Source organism: Phodopus roborovskii, unplaced genomic scaffold (genome assembly GCF_943737965.1).
Source record: "Phodopus roborovskii unplaced genomic scaffold, PHOROB, whole genome shotgun sequence".
NCBI classification, from domain to species: Eukaryota; Metazoa; Chordata; class Mammalia; order Rodentia; family Cricetidae; genus Phodopus; species Phodopus roborovskii.
Genome location: NW_026125851.1, coordinates 78,535 through 97,738, shown reverse-complemented (window position 1 = coordinate 97,738; position 19,204 = coordinate 78,535). Strand labels below are relative to the sequence as shown.

Below are 19,204 nucleotides of genomic sequence, written 5' to 3'. Positions count from 1 at the left end.
GACAAAGAGGAACTGGGTGTTGTAGCACACGCCTTTAATCCCAGCACTCAGGAGACAGAGGCAAGCAGATCTCTGTGATTTTCAAAGTAAACCTGGTATGCAGAGTGAATTCCAGGACAGATAAGAGTTACACAGAGAAACCCTGTCTCAAAAAATAAAAGTAAAATAAACAGAGTAATAATAAAGCCACGTAAAGATGAAAAGCTCAGAGAGAATCTGGTTACTGTATGCTATAGTGTTGTCTCTGCATTGTTTGACTACTGAGAAAATAAGAACAACTGATAAAGGAAATGCTGCTGAATTAATTCAATTTATATATTTTAAAAATGCTTTGACTCAAACATTTAAGTTCAAGGACAAGTTACTGGGGAAAAGGATTTCTATTTTTGTTTCCACAGAAAATAAAAAGCTGTGGATTCCTTCCAGACTTATGTGGTTTGAGCAAGCCAGACCCCCTGAAACAGAGTTCCTGATGATCCAACATTCAAAACAGCTTGGACAAGGCAGTCTTGCAGACTACAGCCAGCATTACTGCGTCTTCTTAGGATCCCCCCATGACAGCGCCCCCTACAAGCAGGAAGTAGTTTAGAAAGAACGACGCCCAAATTCCCAAATATTGTTTATGAATGTTTGTTTTCATTTAAATGGACTTGGTTATAAATGGGTAATGAACACAGCCGATTATTTTTAAAGGTAAAAAGGAAATTATGGTATTGATATGATTATTTTGTTTTGGAATGGATTTTCATTTATTGATACAATTTAAGGTCAATTTTGTGATGTGTATATTTCTCCTTTTGTTTAGGCATTGTGTTTATATAGTTCATTCAGAAACATATTGTATAATGTAGTACAGATTATAGATAATTACCTATGATAGTCAAAGCTTAGAGTTAAGTTAGTTAGGTTTTCAAGATACACAGAGATGTATTTGAGATAGATAGGCATTCTTCAAACCTTTCAAAGACCTACAGAATATGGCATTTAAAATGGTTTAGGGTTTTCGTGACAGTGAGACATAATTGCTCTTGGCAATAATACCACCTGCACCAGAAAAGAAGATGGACATTGAAGAAACTCGTTTTGGAGTTTGCTTTCAATATGGCAAGACTAGCCATGTGGACAAGATACTGTTCTTGTCTGGACTGTTTGACTTTGTGCTGTATAAACTGGACATGCAGGACCCACAGAAAATTGACTGCTGACTCAAGATGGACATTGCTACAGAGTTCCTGCTTCATGGAAGAATCTGCCAGACAGTCTGCAGGATATAGAGAAAAATGACTGATAAACTGCCAATACAAGAAGACAGTTTAAAGTTTCCTGCTTTGCTGAAGAGTCTGCCAGACACACTATGGCCTATGGGCTGAAGATGGAAGATTACAAAAGAACTTCGGGTGACCAGGCAGTGAGTTGTCTCTGTCATTTCTAGAGTTTATATACTATCCTTCTGTGGTCTTTGAAGGAGTTGAAGACAGATAGTAATGGTTATAGTTTTCATTAGTCAGGATTAAAGATAAGTTACATATAGAACTTTAGACTCACAAAGATGAAATAGATGATGGAATAGTTTCTTAAATCTTGATAAATGTTAATGGACTAAATAGTGTTAACTGTGATTCTTATTTGATAACTGTTATGTGATATATTTTGCTATGTTAAGGTTAAAACCCTTCTTTTTATTTAAACAGAAAAGAGGAGATGATGGGAGATGCCATTATGTATATATGTTTCTCATACTGGTTAATAATAAAGCACTGTTGGCCAATAGGAAAGGAAGATAGGAGGGACTAGGAGACAAGGAGGAAATAGGAAGTAGTGAGGAGGAGCCAAGATGGAGAGTCTGGAGAAAGCAGTATGCCGCCGGCTCCCCGGTAAGAGAAATACATAGATCAGCAGAAATGGGTTAATAATTAAGGCAGAGCTAGCCGATAAGAAACAAGTAACCGCGCCAACAGCATTGTATCAAATACAGAGTCTCTGTGTATTATTTGGGGCTAGTGGCGCAGCAGCGGGACAAGACCAGCGGCAGCGGGCAGAAAAACCGTACACGTTACACCTGACTACATTTTCCCCTCTTTCCTCTCCTCCTGTTACCTCCTCCCTTCTCCCTTTTGTCAACCCCCCCAATCTGTTAAAAAAAAGGGGCAGACCTCCCATGGGTGTCAACAAAGCATGGCATATGAAGTTGAGGTATGACTATGCTCCTGACATGGAAACTTTTCTGAGACAGGGTTCCTCTGTATTGCTTTGGAGCCTGTCTGGAACTTGCTATATAGACCAGGCTGACCTCAAACCCACAAAGATCCACCTGCCTCTGCCTCTCAAGTGCTGAGATTAAAGGTGAGCATCACCAATTCCCTGCTATGCTCCTGACATGGAAACTTATTAGTTATGATGCCTGACCTTATTTTATGCTTGTCCCATTAGCTCTTATAACTTAAATTAATCTGTTTCTCTTCATCTATGTTTTGCCTCTGGGCTTTTTTCCTTTCTTTCATTCTGTATGCCTTACTCTGACGGCTGGTGGCTGCCTGGCTGCCTGGCTGCCTGGCCCCGGGTATCTCCCTTTCTTTCTCCCTCATTCTCCACCACCACTTCTCTCTAGCCTAGATTCCTCCTCCTACTTATTCTCTCTGCCTGCCAGCCCTGTCTATCCCTCTACTGCCTAGTTATTGGCTGTTCAGCTTTTTATTAGACCAATCAGGTTTCTTTGATAGGCAAGGTAAAACAGCAACACATCCTAGTTAAATTAAATAAATGCAGGATAAACAAATATAGCACACCTTTACATGGTTAAAGTAATATTCCACAACATAAACAAATGTAGCACATTGATACAGAGTTAAAGTAATATTCCACAACAACGGTGGGATATGTCTTCAACTCCAGCACATGGTAGGCAGAGACAGGCAGAGCTCTGTGAGTTTGCGGGCAGCCTGGTCTATATAGCAAGTTCTGGGACAGCCAGGGCTGTATTGTAAGACCCTGTCTCAAAAACAGTAACAAAACCAAACAACGCCCTGCCCCCACAATCAGATAGCTATGTTTTTTTCATAACAGAAAACAAAAACAAAACTGTGGTGGGAGAGCAGAGATACAGCCAGTGTCTCCTTGTTGCTCCCAGGAATACTCTAGTCCCTGCTCCCCAGTGTATGGATTACAAATGTGTCTCACCCAATGCCTGGTGTGGAGATCCAAACATCAGGCACTTGTCAACAGCGCCATCTCCAAAGCCCCCACAGCTGGATTTCTTACAATCAGCATGGTTCCAGTTCTGGCTAGTTTATTCTTGGAGAGCTGCCTTGTGCAATGTAGAATGGTTTTCCTGCATCTCTGGGTCCTACTCGCTAACTGGCCAAAATACACTGTGGTCATGTGAATGACCCTCATAGGTTTACTATATATCTATGTTCTTAGTCCCCAGTTGGTGAATGGTCTGAGAAGTATTACGGGTATGGGCTAGTTGGAGGAGGTGCGCCACTGGGATCGGCGGTGGGCTTTAGGTTTCAAAAGCCCTGGCCAGACCCAGCGTCTATCTCTTTCTTCCTGCTGCCTGTGAATCAGAATATAAAGTTCTCAGCTACTGTTCCAATGCCATGCCTGTCTGTTTCCCACCATGATGACTATGGACTAATCCTCTGAAACAGTAGGCAAGCCCCCAGTTAAATGCTCTTTTAAAAAGATAAGAGTTGCCTTGGAACAGTGACTAAGATATACACTTCTCCAAGTCACAACAATCAAAGATACTGACTGCTATCCCTCACCCCCAAGTCTTAAGCAGGAGAATTATCACACATTTTAAGTCATCCTGTGCTACATAGTGAGACCATGTCTCTAAAACCATGCAAAAAATGCTTTTTGACAGGATTGGCTCAGTGTTCTACCATTTGTGGAACACAAGTGAAGCCTTAGGTTCCATTCCCACCGTTGAGAAAAATAAAAATCTTTAAATATTCAAAGTGTTCCTAGTGTAGCAAAATGGCCCTGGTTGAAAAGTTAAAACCTCCTCCTTAATTACACATTTGTCTTACTGATTTGGTTCTCTCTCTCTCTCTCTCTCTCTCTCTCTCTCTCTCTCTCTCTCTGTGTCATGCATCATTTCATTTTTCAGTTAAACATTTTTGGATTTGGTTTTGGAGACTGAACCAGGCTTTGTATGTGTTAGACACCTGCTCTACTTATTATGCAATAAAAATATTTTTACATCACCAAAATTTCCTTGGTAAACAGGGCATATTTCTTTAGTTGATCAACCAATGAACATAAATCAAGCTTTTTGTAAACAGGGTTTGGCATGGTGGCATGTAGTTGTAACCCCAGCTTTGGGGTAAGAAATAGGGTGACAGAGAAAGGCGGGTTCCTGAAGACCATTAGCCAGTCAGACTAGTCACACTGGTGAACTCCAGATGGACCTTATCTCAAAAACATAAAGGCAAAAGACCTGACATCATCCCAGCTTCATAAACTATCCCCTCCATGCACAAATAAAATACCACCCACAACTGGGCAGTGGTGGAACATGCCTTTAATCCCAGCACTCAGGAGGCAGAGGCAGGTGGATGTCTGTGAGTTCGGGACCAGCCTGGTCTACAGCTCTAGTTCCAGGACTGATTCCATAGTTACTGAGAAACCCTGTCTCTAAAAACCAAAACCAAACCAACCAAACAAAAACAAAAAGCCCAAACAAAAATAAAAAGCCCAAACAAAAACAAAATGACAACAGCTCCCCCAATATTGTATAAATATATTACTGTACCACCTGACTGAAGCACTGTTACAGCTGCTGTAATTAAAACAAAGGGGCTGGGAAAGGCTGAAGAACCAAGTAGCTCAGGCTGCTTTTGAACTCCTGTTCTTCCTTCCTCCAACCTGCTGTATGCTGGGATTGCAGGCTTGCACCACCACACACACACAGCTGGCACTCCTGCATTAAATCTGTCAAACTGTATAGTGAGACCTTGTTTCAAAAGCTGGGAGGTGGAAGCTGAAGAAACACAAGTTCAAGGTCATCTCTGACAACAACCAGGACAAGGAACAAAACAATAACCCAGAAAAACTTAACAACAACAACAACAACAACAAAAAGCTGAAACAAACCCAATCCCTTGCCCAAAACCTGGAGCAAACAAAACCCCTGCTCTCCCACCATCTAGCTTCTTGCTGACACACCTAGTTCAGGGTCCCTACCAGGCACTTTACACTTCTTATCCCTGCCTGGAGTATGCTCCTTTAAGTCTCCTTCCAGAACCCTTCCCCTAACCCCTAAATTCCCTGTGCACTGCAGGTGAGGGCCTTGAGTCTTTTTCTCTTCCACAGAATACCCATCATTTTTTCACATGATTGAAAGGCACAAGACAGCAGGGAGTCTGCCCCCTAAGAGACTCACTAGCCTGGGCCACAATTAGTCAATGCTCTGTTAATAGGAAACAATCTACAGTAGCTTTCAATCACAATCCAGATGAGTTGGAGTTAATGGTTTAAAGAGTTTTATTGTTGGGTGATGGTGGTACACACCTTTAATCCCACACTCTGGAGGCAGAGGCAGGCGGATCATAGTGAGTTCAAATCCAGACTAGTGTATGGAGTTCCAGGATAGGCTCCAAAGCTACACAGAGAAACCTTGTCTCCAAAAACAACAAAAAAGGTTTTATTAATTTACCGTGTGTAAGAATATGTGTGGATAGATGCGTGGCACAATATGGAGGTCTGAAGACAATTTTTGGCAGCAAGCACCTTTATATGCTAAGCCATCTCACTGGCCTTAAATATACTTTTAACTCATTGCTGTGACAATTTTTAAAATCTATCTATCTATCTATCTATCTATCTATCTATCTATCTATCTATCTATCTATCTATCATCTATCTGCTATCTATAGTTTTAATAAATGTATGTCCATGCATAATTCCTGGGTTAAATACTCAGTACCACAGTAGGTAGCTAGAGATAAATAGATAGATATACAGGTACACATAGATTGAGGGCCTGCAAGTTGGGAAAAGTATCACTTGCAGAGAATATTTCTGGGAAGTGGCACTTTATGTACAAAGGTCCCGCGGGGAGGGGGGCAAGATTCAGGGTCTTAGGACTTCAGCCATACCCTAGGACTTAAACTCGTCGCATAAATCCCACTGGAATAAGTTAGCTTAGATTCCTTCTGTAGCCTATTAGTGCCCTGTAAATAAAACCCCACTTTCTTAAGTCCTGGTAGGGTTCAGCTCTGGCTGGGGCAGCACCCCAATCCACTGTTCTCCTTTTCTCAGATCGCTACTATGGACCCGCCCCCCAACCGCGTTCCCACCCTCGCCCCACCCAGACAACCCACTTTGTCTTACTATTGGATAGTTCTGTCAGATCCGAGTTCTGGTTGGCTGTAAAGGCCATCAGTTAGTTGTGAAAGCCTTGATAACCCGTCCCGAGCATCGAGGGGGCGGGCTCGGGTGCGGTGCGGGCGCGGCCAGGGCTTCGAATTCAGGTAAAGTCCAAACTTGCCGGTACACCCATGTGGATCCTAGAGGGGAAACTGAGGATACAGGTGTCCGGAGGGGCGCGGTTCATTCAGCCCTTCTAATGGGCTCTGTGCGCTGCGACGGGGTGGGTGTCCTGTCCTGTAATGGTGACTCTTCGGACACTGAGAGCCCCAGGTGGGTTAGAGCCAAACCGGGAGGGGAGCGCTAGATTGAGCAGATCACAGCTACACTACCATCCAGGACCCAACCGGGGAGCTTGTGCGCACAGTAGTCTCCCAGATGCCTAAGGGACCCTTCTCTAGTGTTGGCTTGGGGACCTGGGACTGGCTCTTTTCGGGATGGGCTTCTTGCAGGGTGGAGGAAGGCGGGTGATACGGAAACGGTGTTGGAGGGAGGGACGGATGGCCCCCCGGACCCATAGACAATAGTAGCGGATGGAACCGCCCAGCGGCTTTTCCTGTAGGAAACTGCCCTGTCTTTTCAAAGCTGACCTGATTGTGTATATTTGGGGAAGGGTGTTTGTATGATGAACCAAGGACCCCTGTCCTCCCATCATCTACTCCCCACACGCCATAAATCTGAGTATCCAGATTTATGTACCCAACATTAAGGGGGTACCACCATACAGAGCCTTAGGTCAGGAAGACATACCCTCTTCAGGACCTCGAATACGCACTGCGTGTTCGGTAACCCATGCTTCAGCTCCGTGTCCCGAAATAGCCCCGGGGCGGGTGTGGGGGCGTGTGGCTTCAGCTCTGACGGCCTAATGAGGGGGTCTCATGCAGGGGATCTGGATTTAGCTTTGACAGCCAGGCAGTGTGGGAGAGAAGAAGGCAGCTACACGCCCCACTCAAGGAGGCATTGGCTTGTGGAGCAGCCTAGGTATGGGGTTTGCTCTACCATACTCCTTCCTCTCCAGTTAAGGACCCATGCTAGGCTGACTGGTGCTGGCTGGGAGGGTGAGCAATAAGTGGCCCAGGTTCCCTGGCATTTCCGGGCGGGGTGGGCGGGAGGAATCTTTCCAAAAACTCCTGTAATCCCAGTTACAGGAGAGATCGAGGTAGGAGAAAGTTGAAGGCCTGCCTGGGAACTGCTACAGAGTGAGTTCAAGGCCTGCATGGACAACTTTGTAAAGGGGTTTAGGGATCAGCCAGATGGGTTGACCAGTAAAGATGCCTGAGGACATCCCTGACATTCCTGGGTTGGGATCGATCCCTGGGCTCTACATACTTTAAGGGGAGAAGTGATTCCAAAGAATGGCCCTCTGACCTCCACTCTCACCTGGTGGCATGTTTGCGTCCCTCACCTCCCGCATGAAATAAATAAGATGTAGTTAAAGAGAAAAGGGCCAGTGGTGTATGTAGCTCAGTGGTGGAGAACTCAACATGCCTGAGGCTCAAGGAGGGTTGGAGGGGTTGGGGGGAAGGAGAGGGAGTCAGAAAGGAAGAAAAGGCATTCCTTCGGGCGTGGAGGGTGCATGCCTGAAATCCCAGCATGTGGGAGGCTGAAGCAGGAAAATTTGGAGTTGGAATAATTAAATAAATGAATACAGGCCCTCAGTGTGGTGGCTGCACATAGCTGAAATTATCAGCACGCCAGAGGCAGGAGAGTCTCTGTTAGTTTGAGGCCCTCCTGATTTACTTAGCAAGTTCCTCAGCTAGCCATGCATAAGAAGACCCTGTCTTAAATAAATACATAAGATAAACAAAAAGCAAACAGGGCCAAGCTCTGTGAGTTCAAGGCCAGCCTGGTCTAGCTGCATAGTGAGACCTTGTCTCAAACACAAAGCAAAACAGAAAGTCCAAAACCTCTAGCAACCACAAACTTCCAAAAACAAGCAAAACGTGGAAGGAAATGAAATAGGGAGATGAGATGACAGTTGCCGGAAAGTTTGAGTTCAGTCCTCGGGACACACATGATCAAGTGTACTGTCTCTCACAGTTGCTTTCCAGCCTTCATATATGTGTTGAGGCATGCATGTGCCCACACTCTCAAAAAACCAGCGCAAAAACAAACAAACAAACAATGCAGTCAAGCATAGTAACCAGTACAGGAATTTGAACAAGCTACATGGACTCAACCCTGCCTCTGTCCATATGGGTCTTTTGGGATATAGCTTAATTGCTCTCTGCACCCCTGTTTTCTCCATCTGTACAGTAGGGAGGGGGTCAATGATAATATGAGGACCAATGGTAGAAGGCTAGGGCTGATGTGCACAGACTACTTAGAAGCTGAGGGAAAAAAAGAAAGCAATGAGGGTGTGCCTGTGGCTCAGTTATTAGAGTGTTTGCTTAGCATGCGTGAAGCCTTGTGTGGTAAAGCACATTCCAGCACTCAGAAGGTGGAAGAAAGAGGGTCGAGTTCACAGTCGCCCTCAACTATATAGGGAGCTGGAGGTCAGCCTGGGCTTCCTGAGACCCTGTCTCAAAAACCAAGCCAAAAACAAACAAACAACCCAGATGGCTTAGTGGTTGAGTACTACTCTTGCAGTTTGATTGAATCCCAGCATCTATTAGTTGATAAGCTGACACCTGTGACTCCAGTTTCAGGGGATCTATAGCTTTTGGCCTCCATGGGCAAATACAAGACACAAAATGTAAAAAGCCTTAAAAAACCCCCAAGTTGAAAACAACCAGCAATAATCTTACTGTTATTTACCTCCCTATTAACGTCCACCATACATTCACAGTGCAACCCCTAAACCTGTCTGTTCCATCTGCTCTGGGTCTTAGAAATGAGTTGTGGCTATTTTCTCTGTCCCATAGCTTTGGACCACTCCAGCTGTGTGAAAGGCAATTCCAGACCCCTGAGTCCTGGTCCAGGCTTTTTCCAAAAACCAGTTCCTCCCTGGCAATTTCCTGAAAACAAGCCATTAGAGGCACTGGATGTCCTCCATGGTGACCTGCTGTCCTGCCCCTTTCGGCCGGTGTGAGGGGACAGGAAACAGCTGCTTGGGGTGGGAAGACTTCAGAGCCTCGGGTTGGACAAGGGGAGGATTGAGAAAGGGGCTCAGAGCCGAAGGGGATGCTCAAGCAGTGGAGAGGGCTATGTGTTAGGCATGCTGAAGGGTGCTGAACAGCTAGCTAGTAATGTGTGGTACTCAGTGGCCATCCAGAGTGCTAGAACCTGGAAAGAGAGGCTGGGTTCTTAGTTGGTTGGAGCAGAGAGGCGGTGAGCCAGAAGGTTTGGTCTGCTTTTTGGAAAACAGCATGGGCTTGGCTGGGCACTACAAGCAAGGGGTCCCCAGGAAGTGGACAGAGCCTAATCTGCTGTATAATGTTTTCTTGCTTTTTTTTTTTTTTTTTTTTTTTTTTGCAAAGACAGGGTTTCTTTGTGTGGCCTTTGCTGTCCCTGTCCTGGAACTAGATCTGTAGATCAGGCCTTGAACTCAGATATCTGTCCAGGTGCTCTGTAAAATGTGAACAATAATATATGTTGCAGAATTCTTTGGGGGTTGATCAGGGAGGGTATACAGTAGGCAGTCAAGTTGAGCCACTTTCTGGTTTCCTGGAGGCTTTTCATTGCGTTCTGTGTTCTGAAGTCCTGTCATCCCATCATTTCTGTGTCCATTGTGTGTGTGTGTGTGTGTGTATGTTGGGGGGGGCAGTGTGCTGGGCATTGAGGATTGAGCCCAGGTCCTTATGCATGCTAGGCCAGTGCAGTGCCTTGAAGCCACACCCCTGTCCCCACCCTAAACTGTGTTTGTTTTTCAACAGGATCTCTCTATGTAGCTCTAGTTGTTCTGGAACTCACAGATATCCTCCTGCTTCTGCTTTGAGTGTTGTGATTATTTTCCCTTCTTTGTTGCTACCTTCCTTAATCTATATTCTACGCATAGGAGTATTTGTCTGTGTTTATGTATGTAAGTCCACGTATGTGCCTGCTCCCTGATGAGGCTAGAAGAGGGAATTGGATCCACTGGAACTGGAGTTACTAGAAGTTGTGAGCCAGTATTTGAGTGCTGGGAACCAAACTTGGATCCTCTGGAGGACTAACAATCACTTTGAACTCTTCTTCCCTTTTCTTTCTCCCTTTATCCATTTTCTGTTATATATGGAAGTTCATGAGGGCACGTATGTGGACCAGAAGACTGTTGAATCCCCTGGAACTGGAAGTACAGGTGGTTTTGAGCTCTCCAGTGCTGGGAACTGAACCTGGGTCAGTTGCAAGAACAGCAAGTGCTCTGAACTGCTGAGCCATCTCTCCAACCAATTTTTCTGAGATAGGGTCTCATGTGATCCAGGCTGGTCTCAAGCTCTGTGTAACTGAGAATTAGCTGAACTTCCGATTCTCCTGCTTCTATCTTCCGAGTGCTGGGGTGACAGGCATGAGCCATTTAGTCAGTAACCCTGGGCTTCATGCATGCTAGACAAGTATTCTAATGAGTGACTATGTCTCCAGTCCATGATCCATTCTTTTTTTTTTTTTTTTTTTTTTTTTGTGTTGCTCCGATCAAATTCATGTCCTTGTGTATGCTAGGCAAGTGCTATATCACTGAGCCAAATCCCTGCTTCCAGACCATCACCTACGTAGCCTCCATGTGTCACCTGAAGAGTCACATTCTCTGAACTCCTCATGAATAGTCATAGCTTTGTTTCCTCAGGTGCTTGTGTTTCCATTATAAAGCCCCACAAGCCAAGAACAGAGGCTTGTAGCCCTTCACTAAACACATTCCAGAGAATCAGGCCTTCTTCAGTTGCACCATTGAGCTATTTAGACTTCTTTCCATCCATCATTTATAGAAGGGTTTTGCAAGTAACCTTGCTTAAAATTCTAATGCCTACTTACATCTTACCATTTCTCTAAGAAAAATGTAAGAAATTAGTGTGTGTTCCTGTGGGTTGAACCTACTACCCGGAGAATGCTCCATAAGTAAGCATTTGGCTATCAAACTACATCCTCAGCTGTTTTCACTACTTTTTTAATGTGCACATTTTTCTGTGAGGGTGTCGGATCCCCTGGAACTGGAGTAATAGACAGTTGTGAGCTGCCATGTGGTTGCTTGGAATTGAACCTGGGTCCTCTAGAAGAGCAGCCAGTGCTCTTAACCCTGAGCCATCTTTCCAGTTCCGTTTTCACTTTTTGAGTCAGGATCTGTCTAGACAGACAACATCTGTCTAGGGTGTTGCCTAGGTTAACCTTGTACTTAATCTGCCTCCCCTTAAAGATAGGGTTACACTTATGTAGCTCTGGCTGTTTTGAAACTCACTATGTAGACCAGACTGGCCTTGAACTCATAGAGATCCACTTGCCAAGTGCTGGGGTTAAAGGCATGCACTATTAAACTTAGCTGGTACATGTGATCCTCTATTCTCAGCTTCCTAAGGTGCTGAGATTTTAAGCCTGAAATACTTCTGCTTTCTTACTTTTCTCTGCTTCCTCCTCAGGTTTGCATCTTGGGTGTTCCAACTTGGTTCACCTCAAATTTCAGCGAAACATGGTAGCACAGAACTTGGGAGGCCAGGCTTAGCCATATAATAAGACCTTGTCTCAAAGCAAAAGTGGTAGAGCATTTATGTAGTACCAAGTCTTGGGTTCCATCTGTAGCATTAGCATTTGCAAGGGAGGAGAGAGCCTGGGGATGGGTGAGGAGAAAAAATGCACTTGGGGCTATTTGCTCAAAGTTTCATTAGGTTCAAAACCAAGGGACAGGACTGGACCCTAACTTCTCTGGGGAACATTTTTCAGGCTGTGTGTTGGCTACTCCAGGAAACATGGCCAAGTTTGTCCTGAATCAGAACCTGCCTGGTGAGTGTACAAAATGACCCCAGATCCACATAGCTCAGCAGTTCCCTTTTATTATTATTAACACAGTGGCCACATGGTCTTTCCCAAAACCCTGTTAACCAATCCCATGGCTTTGTTTAAAACCCACTCCTGACACACCCCATAAATAATGTCCCACTCCCCATGGTGGCCTAGAGGACTCTCTGTCCATCCTTTTAGCTCTCTCCCTCCCTCCTTTCACCATCCTGACTTCCCTCCGACTTCCATACTTCCATCCATCTTCAGCATCCCCCTCCCTTCTAGTGTTTTCCATGGGCCATTTTTCTTCTTGGAAACTTCTACCCTTGTGGCTGCTTCCTCCTTGTTATGAAGGGCTCAATCTTTTAATTGTTCGCCACAGGAAATCTTTCCTGGTATGAGAGCCAAACTTTGACTCTTGCAGTGGTTCTGTATTGCATAGTGAATTCTTGTCTTGAAACTCATTTGAAATGACAGTGTCTATTTATGGCTAGCAAGAGGGCCCGGGTGTCGTCTTTTTTATTTAGTGCCCCAAGTTTATAAGTGTTTGGCACCTAGTGGATACTCAATAAATATGATTGCATGCTCATCCGTGTGCAGATAAGCCTGCAAGCCTCGGTGGCCATGAGCAATGGCAACTGTACAGGTGCACCACAGGTGCAAGGTGGCGGGGAACGCATTTCTTCACTCCTTTTGAGTGCTTTTTGGTTTGACCCATCTTCCTCTCCACGTCCTTGTACCACAGACCTGGGTGGCCCTCACCTGTACCCAGGCTCCACCGGGAGTGCCCGCAGTCCTAGCTCTCCTTACTCGGTGGAGACGCCTTACGGCTTCCATCTGGACCTGGATTTTCTCAAGTATGTGGAGGAACTCGAGCGCGGTCCTGCTTCCCGCCGAGCGCTAGGACCCCCGCACACACGCCGCCCGCGAGCCCCCCGAACGGGCCTTGCGGGGGCGCGGAGCCCAGGTGCCTGGACCTCCAGCGAATCCCTGGCTAGTGATGACGGTGGAGCGTCGGGCGCACTCTCTCCCGGGGCGTTCACGGGGCTCTCGCTCCCTCCGCTGTCGCCGCGCTCCTTCTCGCGCAACCCGCGCGTGGAGCACACTCTCCTGGAGACCAGCCGACGACTGGAGCAGGCGCAGGCGCAGGCCCGGGAGCGCGCGCTCAGCCCGGCCCGTGCGGTCCCCCGTAGCCCGCGCGGGTCGGGCCGGAGTAGCCCCGCCCCCAACCCCGCCCTTGCTTCTCCCGGCCCTGCCCAGCTGCAGCTGGTGAGGGAGCAGATGGCCGCGGCGCTGCGGCGCCTGCGCGAGCTCGAGGACCAGGCGCGCGCTCTGCCCGAGCTACAGGAGCAGGTGCGCGCGCTGCGCGCCGAGAAGGCGCGGCTACTGGCCGTGCGCGTGCAGCCGGAGCAAGAAGTAGAGACCGAGGCGCGCTCAGACAAGCTCTCCCAGCTTCGGCGCCTCACCGAACGTCTGGCCACCTCCGATCGCGGAGTCCGCTCCAGGGCCAGCCCCCGGGCTGACGGTCCCGACGGTTTGGCTGCCAGGCGCCCCGAAGGCGCGCTGCAGGTCCTTGACCCGGCGTCTAGGACACCAGATGGGGAACCCCAAACTCGGGAGGCGGGCATCCAAGTCGTGCCCGAGACCCGAGAGGCGGATGCCCAGGCAGTACCCGAGACAGGGGAGGCTGGAGGGGAGGTGGTCCCTGACACCGTTGAGGTGGACACGTGGGTGACCGAGGCGCTGCTAGGGCTGCCCGAGGCTGCAGAGCGTGAGCTGGAGATGCTCCACGCCAGCTTGGAGCATCAGCGCGGGGTGAGCGAACTCTTGAGGGGCCGATTGAGGGAGCTGGAGGAGGCCCACGAGGCTGCAGTGGCCAGGCCTCAATCTCGAGAGGTGGCCACTCAGACGGTATTGGGTTGCACTGAGAAGACCACGCAGACCGAGCTCCCAGTGGAGAACCAGCACAGACCCATGGCTGGAGACGAGGTGGCCCCTGTTGGTGAGTTTCCACTTCTGGTTGAACCCTGGCCTGCCAGGTTGCTTAAGTCAACCAAATTCAGTGGCCTTATGTGATTCCCTGCCAGGCATCCTCAAATCCATCATGAAGAAAAAAGACGGTACTCCCGGTACCCAATCCAGTCAGGGACCCAAGAGCCTGCAGTTCGTTGGGGTCCTCAACGGAGAGTGAGCGCTTTTTCCCCTTTTCCATGATAGCAGCCTCAGGGACACAGGCTATTAATTCCGGCTCTGCCCCCTTTGCTCATAGTCTGGCTTTGACAGTCCTCGATTTCTTTATCTTTAAAAATGCCACTCTCACCTCACAGCCCTCCCCAGTGAGTTCACAGAGGGTGCTCAGCAAATGCCTCCCATCCTGTTCCCAGGTATGAGAGCTCCTCCAGTGAGGATGCCAGCGACAGTGACAATGAAGATGGCATGGCTGAACTCCCTAGGAGTAGCTCTTCCGGGTCAGGAGAAGATAGTGGAGGATCTGACGCTGGAACTCCTGGTCCCCCTAATGTCCAAGAGTCGGAGGACTCTGAACTTGAGGCACAGCTGGAGCCGAAGGCAGGGACAGAAGAGAGGTGAGCGTTCTCCAAAGGTCTGCAGGGCAGATACCCACTCTCCTGGGCACTGTTGCCCAGGATCCTGAGTCTAGACTAGCCTCCCTGGCAGGTGTGAATTGAGCCCGCGGTTGAGGGAAGCATGCATTGCTCTGAATCGGCAACTGATGAGGCCTCGTGGAGTCACCAGAGACGGTGTGAGTATGGGCCCTGCCTGTCTTCTCTGACATCTTAGTGAGGAGTGCAGGGTTTCCTAGAGCACGAGTACCAAGTTGGTATCCCCTCACTAGAGACCTTTCTTGACCCTAAGTTCTCCAAAGAGATACCAGCCCCCAAGGACAGCTCTGACCTTTTCTTGGACTGGCCACCCACAGCCTCAAATAAAGATGTGAACCCCAGACCCATTCCATGAAACTTCAAGAGAAAGTGGGTACTCACTGCTACATTCACTCTTGGTCCTCTATTTTCCCATAAGGTAGTCTTATTCCTTGAGCCTACCAACCTCATTGGCTGTACTTCCATTGGCCTTGTTTGCCAGGATCGCCAGAGTCTTCCACACACACACACACACACACATTTTTGGCCCCTCCCATCTTTTACCAGCATTGATGCCTTCTTTGCCCATGTCCTGCCAGAGTGCAGCACGCCTTGTGGCCCAGGAGTGGTTTCGAGTGTCCAGCCAAAAGCGCTCTCAGGCTGAGCCTGTGGCAGGGGTGCTCCGAGGAGTGAAGAGCCTAGGGCCTGAGCTGCTGGCTCATGTGGTGAACCTGGCTGATGGCAATGGAAACACGGCCCTGCATTACAGCGTGTCTCATGGAAATCTGGCCATTTCTAGCCTACTACTGGATACAGGTCAGGGAATTGGGTTGTGGAGAAGAGGCCAGGGCTGGGATCATTGAGGGGCACAGAAAAGTGTTGAGTGGCAGAGGGTGGGTGGATTTCTGTTCATTTGGCCAGAAGTCAACACTGGGTATATTCCACTATGACTCTGTTGTTTTCTGAAACAACTTCCCATTGATCCTGAAACTGTTTGGCCAGCAAATCCTGTTTCCACCTCCCCAGCCTTGGGGGTTACAGACATGTCATAGTGCCCAGCTTTATGAGGATGCTGGGGATCTGGGTACTCAGGCTGGCAGTTAGTGCTCTAACGCCTTTCTATATAATCCTTGCTTGGCCTCAAATTTGTGACTTTCTTGCTTGTCTCCCAGGGGTGCAAAGCCCTTTTGACCTCACTGTATCTTCAGTCCTTAGTCAACTCCTGACCCCCCCTCCCCACAATAACATGAAGCTTTGAAATTAGAGTATCTCTATTAGCATCCCCTCTCCCCCATATCCTTCATTCTCTAGGTTTGGAACTTTTTTTGAGACAGTGTCTATGTAGCTCTGGCTGGTCTAAAACTCAAAAAAGATCCACCTGTTTCTGCTGGGATTAAAGGCATGTGTCACCATGCCTGACTGTTTTGGAGTTCTTGGGTAGGGGAGTTATTCACTGCTTAGTTTTATAAGTAGTTAGTTGTATTGTTCACCTACCTCCTGCTTGTTTAACCCTGCCTCATCATATCTCCACCGAAGCAAATACACACACATGGATATGTATAACCCCTATGGTTGCTTAGCTGCCAGTCTTATTTCACCTTCACATCAACATGATACAGCCAAAAAAAAAAAAAAAAAAAAAAAAAAAAAAAAAAAAGAAAATTTAAAATCTGGTTTTGAGACAGTCTCACTATATAGCTCTATTCTGGAAATTTCTCTGTAGACCACACTGGCCTCAAACTCAGAGATCTGCCAGCCTGTTTCCTGAGTGCTTGGTATTAAAGGTATGCACCACCACCTGGCCCATACATTTTTAGTTTTTTGAGACAAGGTTCACTGTGTAGGCCTGGAACTATATAGGGCAGGCTGGCTTTGAACTTGTGACCATCCTGTCTCTACCTTTTAAGCTGTGATTATATACCTGGCAAAATCAACAGTGTTAAAGTCTGTGTCCTTACTCTTGTAAAGCATTTGTGAATGTACAGCTATTGAATGCACCTAAGCAGAGACAATTAGCAAATAAAAACAAAAGAGGGACAGGGACACGGGAAATAACCTGCATTGGAAGAGTAAAATCTTATCATGTAAGCTGCTTGTGTCTGTATTTCTGGGGCTGTGGGTGGTTGAGACGACAGCAGGGCCTTCCTGGCTGCCAGTCACCCAAGTGTGAGCATGCATGCAGTTAGCTGAGGGACTAGGGTTGTAGTTTAGGTGTTGTTTTTGTTCAGTAATCTCAGTGCAAATAGTATTACAAGGTCATGATCCATTCTTTTCTGTGGTCAGCCTAGGCTATGAGATGCTTTCTCAAAAGTTGGCAGACAGCTGGGGTGGGGTGTGGGACACACCTTTAATCCCAGCACTCAGGAGGCAAAGACAGGCGGTGTTTGAGGTCAGCCTGGAAAGGCTGACAACAGATGCTTACCCACCATCTGTGATGCGGGAGACCCAACACTACCCGCTCCCACCAGCATTTGACAGATCTTTCTTCTTCCCAGGAGTCTGTGATATCAATCATCAGAATAGAGCTGGCTATTCTGCACTCATGTTGGCTGCACTCACGTCTGTAGGACAGCAGGAGGAAGACATGGCTGTGGTCAAGAGACTTTTCAGCATGGGTGATGTCAATGCCAAGGCTAGCCAGGTGCATAGAACGCTCCCACTCACAACGGGAGGGTAAGGCAGTGTCACTTTCTACTTTCAAAAGCCTCAAACCTGTTTTCCTCATTTTTCAGACTGGACAGACAGCCCTCATGCTGGCCATCAGTCATGGTCATCAGGATATGGTGGCTGCCTTGCTGGAACGTGGGGCTGATGTCAATGTACAGGATGCAGATGGGGCTACAGCACTGATGTGTGCCAGCGAATATGGACGTCTTGATACAGTTCAGTTGCTGTTGGCCCAGCCAGGCTGTGACCTAACCATCTTAGATAATGTGAGCCACTAGTAAGGGCCATGGGCAATGACATTTTATTTCACTGTACCCCAGATACCTAATGTCCTATTGTTTGTCAGGAGGGGACAAGTGCTCTGGCCATTGCACTGGAGGCTGAACAGGATGAGGTGGCCGCACTGCTTCATGCACACCTGACTTCAGACCACCATAGCTCCCAGGTACGTGTAGTCTCCGAGAAACCAATGACCTTCAGAAGCATTCTTTCCTGAAGAACAAAGATGGAGAACCTGTGCCTGAATTCTACTGTAAAGCTACCATTTGAAGCATACCTAGCAAAACCAGAGGTAAACACAACTTTAGGTTAGGGTTATCCTAGTTGTTGTGGGTTTTCCTTTTAAGGAAAAGGAGCATTTTGTTGTAAAGAGGCTTAGAGTTTGCCCTACTAGGAGAGCATACCCTATGGGTAGAGCATTGAACATCAAGTGCTAGGTTTATTCTTAGCATTTCTGCTAATTCATCCAGCTATTCCCACTCATCATACACTTAAATGCATTCAGTTCAGTCAGCCTTGCTCTACAAGAATGGGATGCTTCCTACATCCTTATGACCACACCCTACCTCCTGTCTACAGAAACCCTTCTTTGTTCTAGGGCCACTCACCCCCAGGGTCTCCAACAGGCACACCCAGCTAAGGGAAAAAGTGACAAATGAGGGGACTCAACCAGCACTATCTACAATTGGACCATAGGAGCTGCTTTCCTCTTATGTCTGAGCTTCCGAATCACAGCAGGGTGCCTTGTGCAGATGCCTGAACAATAATACAGCTGTCAACCCATACTTCCTAATAAAGCATTTCTACTGAACTTGTATTTTGTGTGGGTGGCTATGGTAGGGACATATATACCCTATCTCATGTGCAAGAAAGACACATCTAATACACAAAGAGTAAATGATTACTGGAGCTAGATATAAAGCAGACACTGCCCAGAGAAACCCCATCCCCAAGGATTCAAAGTTCTAGACCAGCCCTGGCTACCAGAGAGAGGAAAAAAAACCCTAACCAGACAAGAGTTACAATACAAATGCTTTATTCAATAGCGGCAGGTCATCATGGGCCAAGTGGTGATCCAGGACCCTGCAAACAGAACCAAACATTAGGAAGAGAACCTTTCCTCACCTCCCAGCAAGTGGCAATCCTTCCCAAGGGGTGCCATGTACCCACCAGCAGCAAGGTCAGCGTAATCGCCTAGCCTCTCTTTCTGACTCCAATAGGGTGAGCACATCACCCTCTCGAACTGGGCCTTTGACGTTTCGAATAATAGAGCGACTGGTGTCATCCATAAATTCCACACGCACCTATGGACCCATTAGAAGAGTTAGGTACTGCTACTTGCTAGTGGGGTGGAAAGGTGGAGTTCATGAAGAGGTATCTGTTTGGGGCAGGTGAGATGGTTCAGCTGTTTATAAATGTTCCCACAGAGGATCCAATTC

General features: G+C 47.3%; 1 protein-coding gene across 1 annotated transcript; it reads left to right on the top strand.

Annotated features, from left to right (window-relative positions):
• Positions 1-6,426: 6,426 nt before the first annotated feature.
• Kank3 (KN motif and ankyrin repeat domains 3) lies at positions 6,427-18,576 on the top strand. The gene is made up of 11 exons (XM_051178780.1): positions 6,427-6,479; positions 12,163-12,222; positions 12,965-14,221; positions 14,307-14,406; positions 14,604-14,804; positions 14,896-14,980; positions 15,419-15,635; positions 17,315-17,460; positions 17,552-17,752; positions 17,833-17,931; positions 18,364-18,576. The coding sequence occupies exons 2-11, from the start codon at positions 12,189-12,191 to the stop codon at positions 18,403-18,405; spliced, it is 2,382 nt and encodes a 793-aa protein (XP_051034737.1). The 5' UTR covers positions 6,427-6,479; positions 12,163-12,188; the 3' UTR covers positions 18,406-18,576.
• The last annotated feature ends 628 nt before the right edge of the window (positions 18,577-19,204 follow it).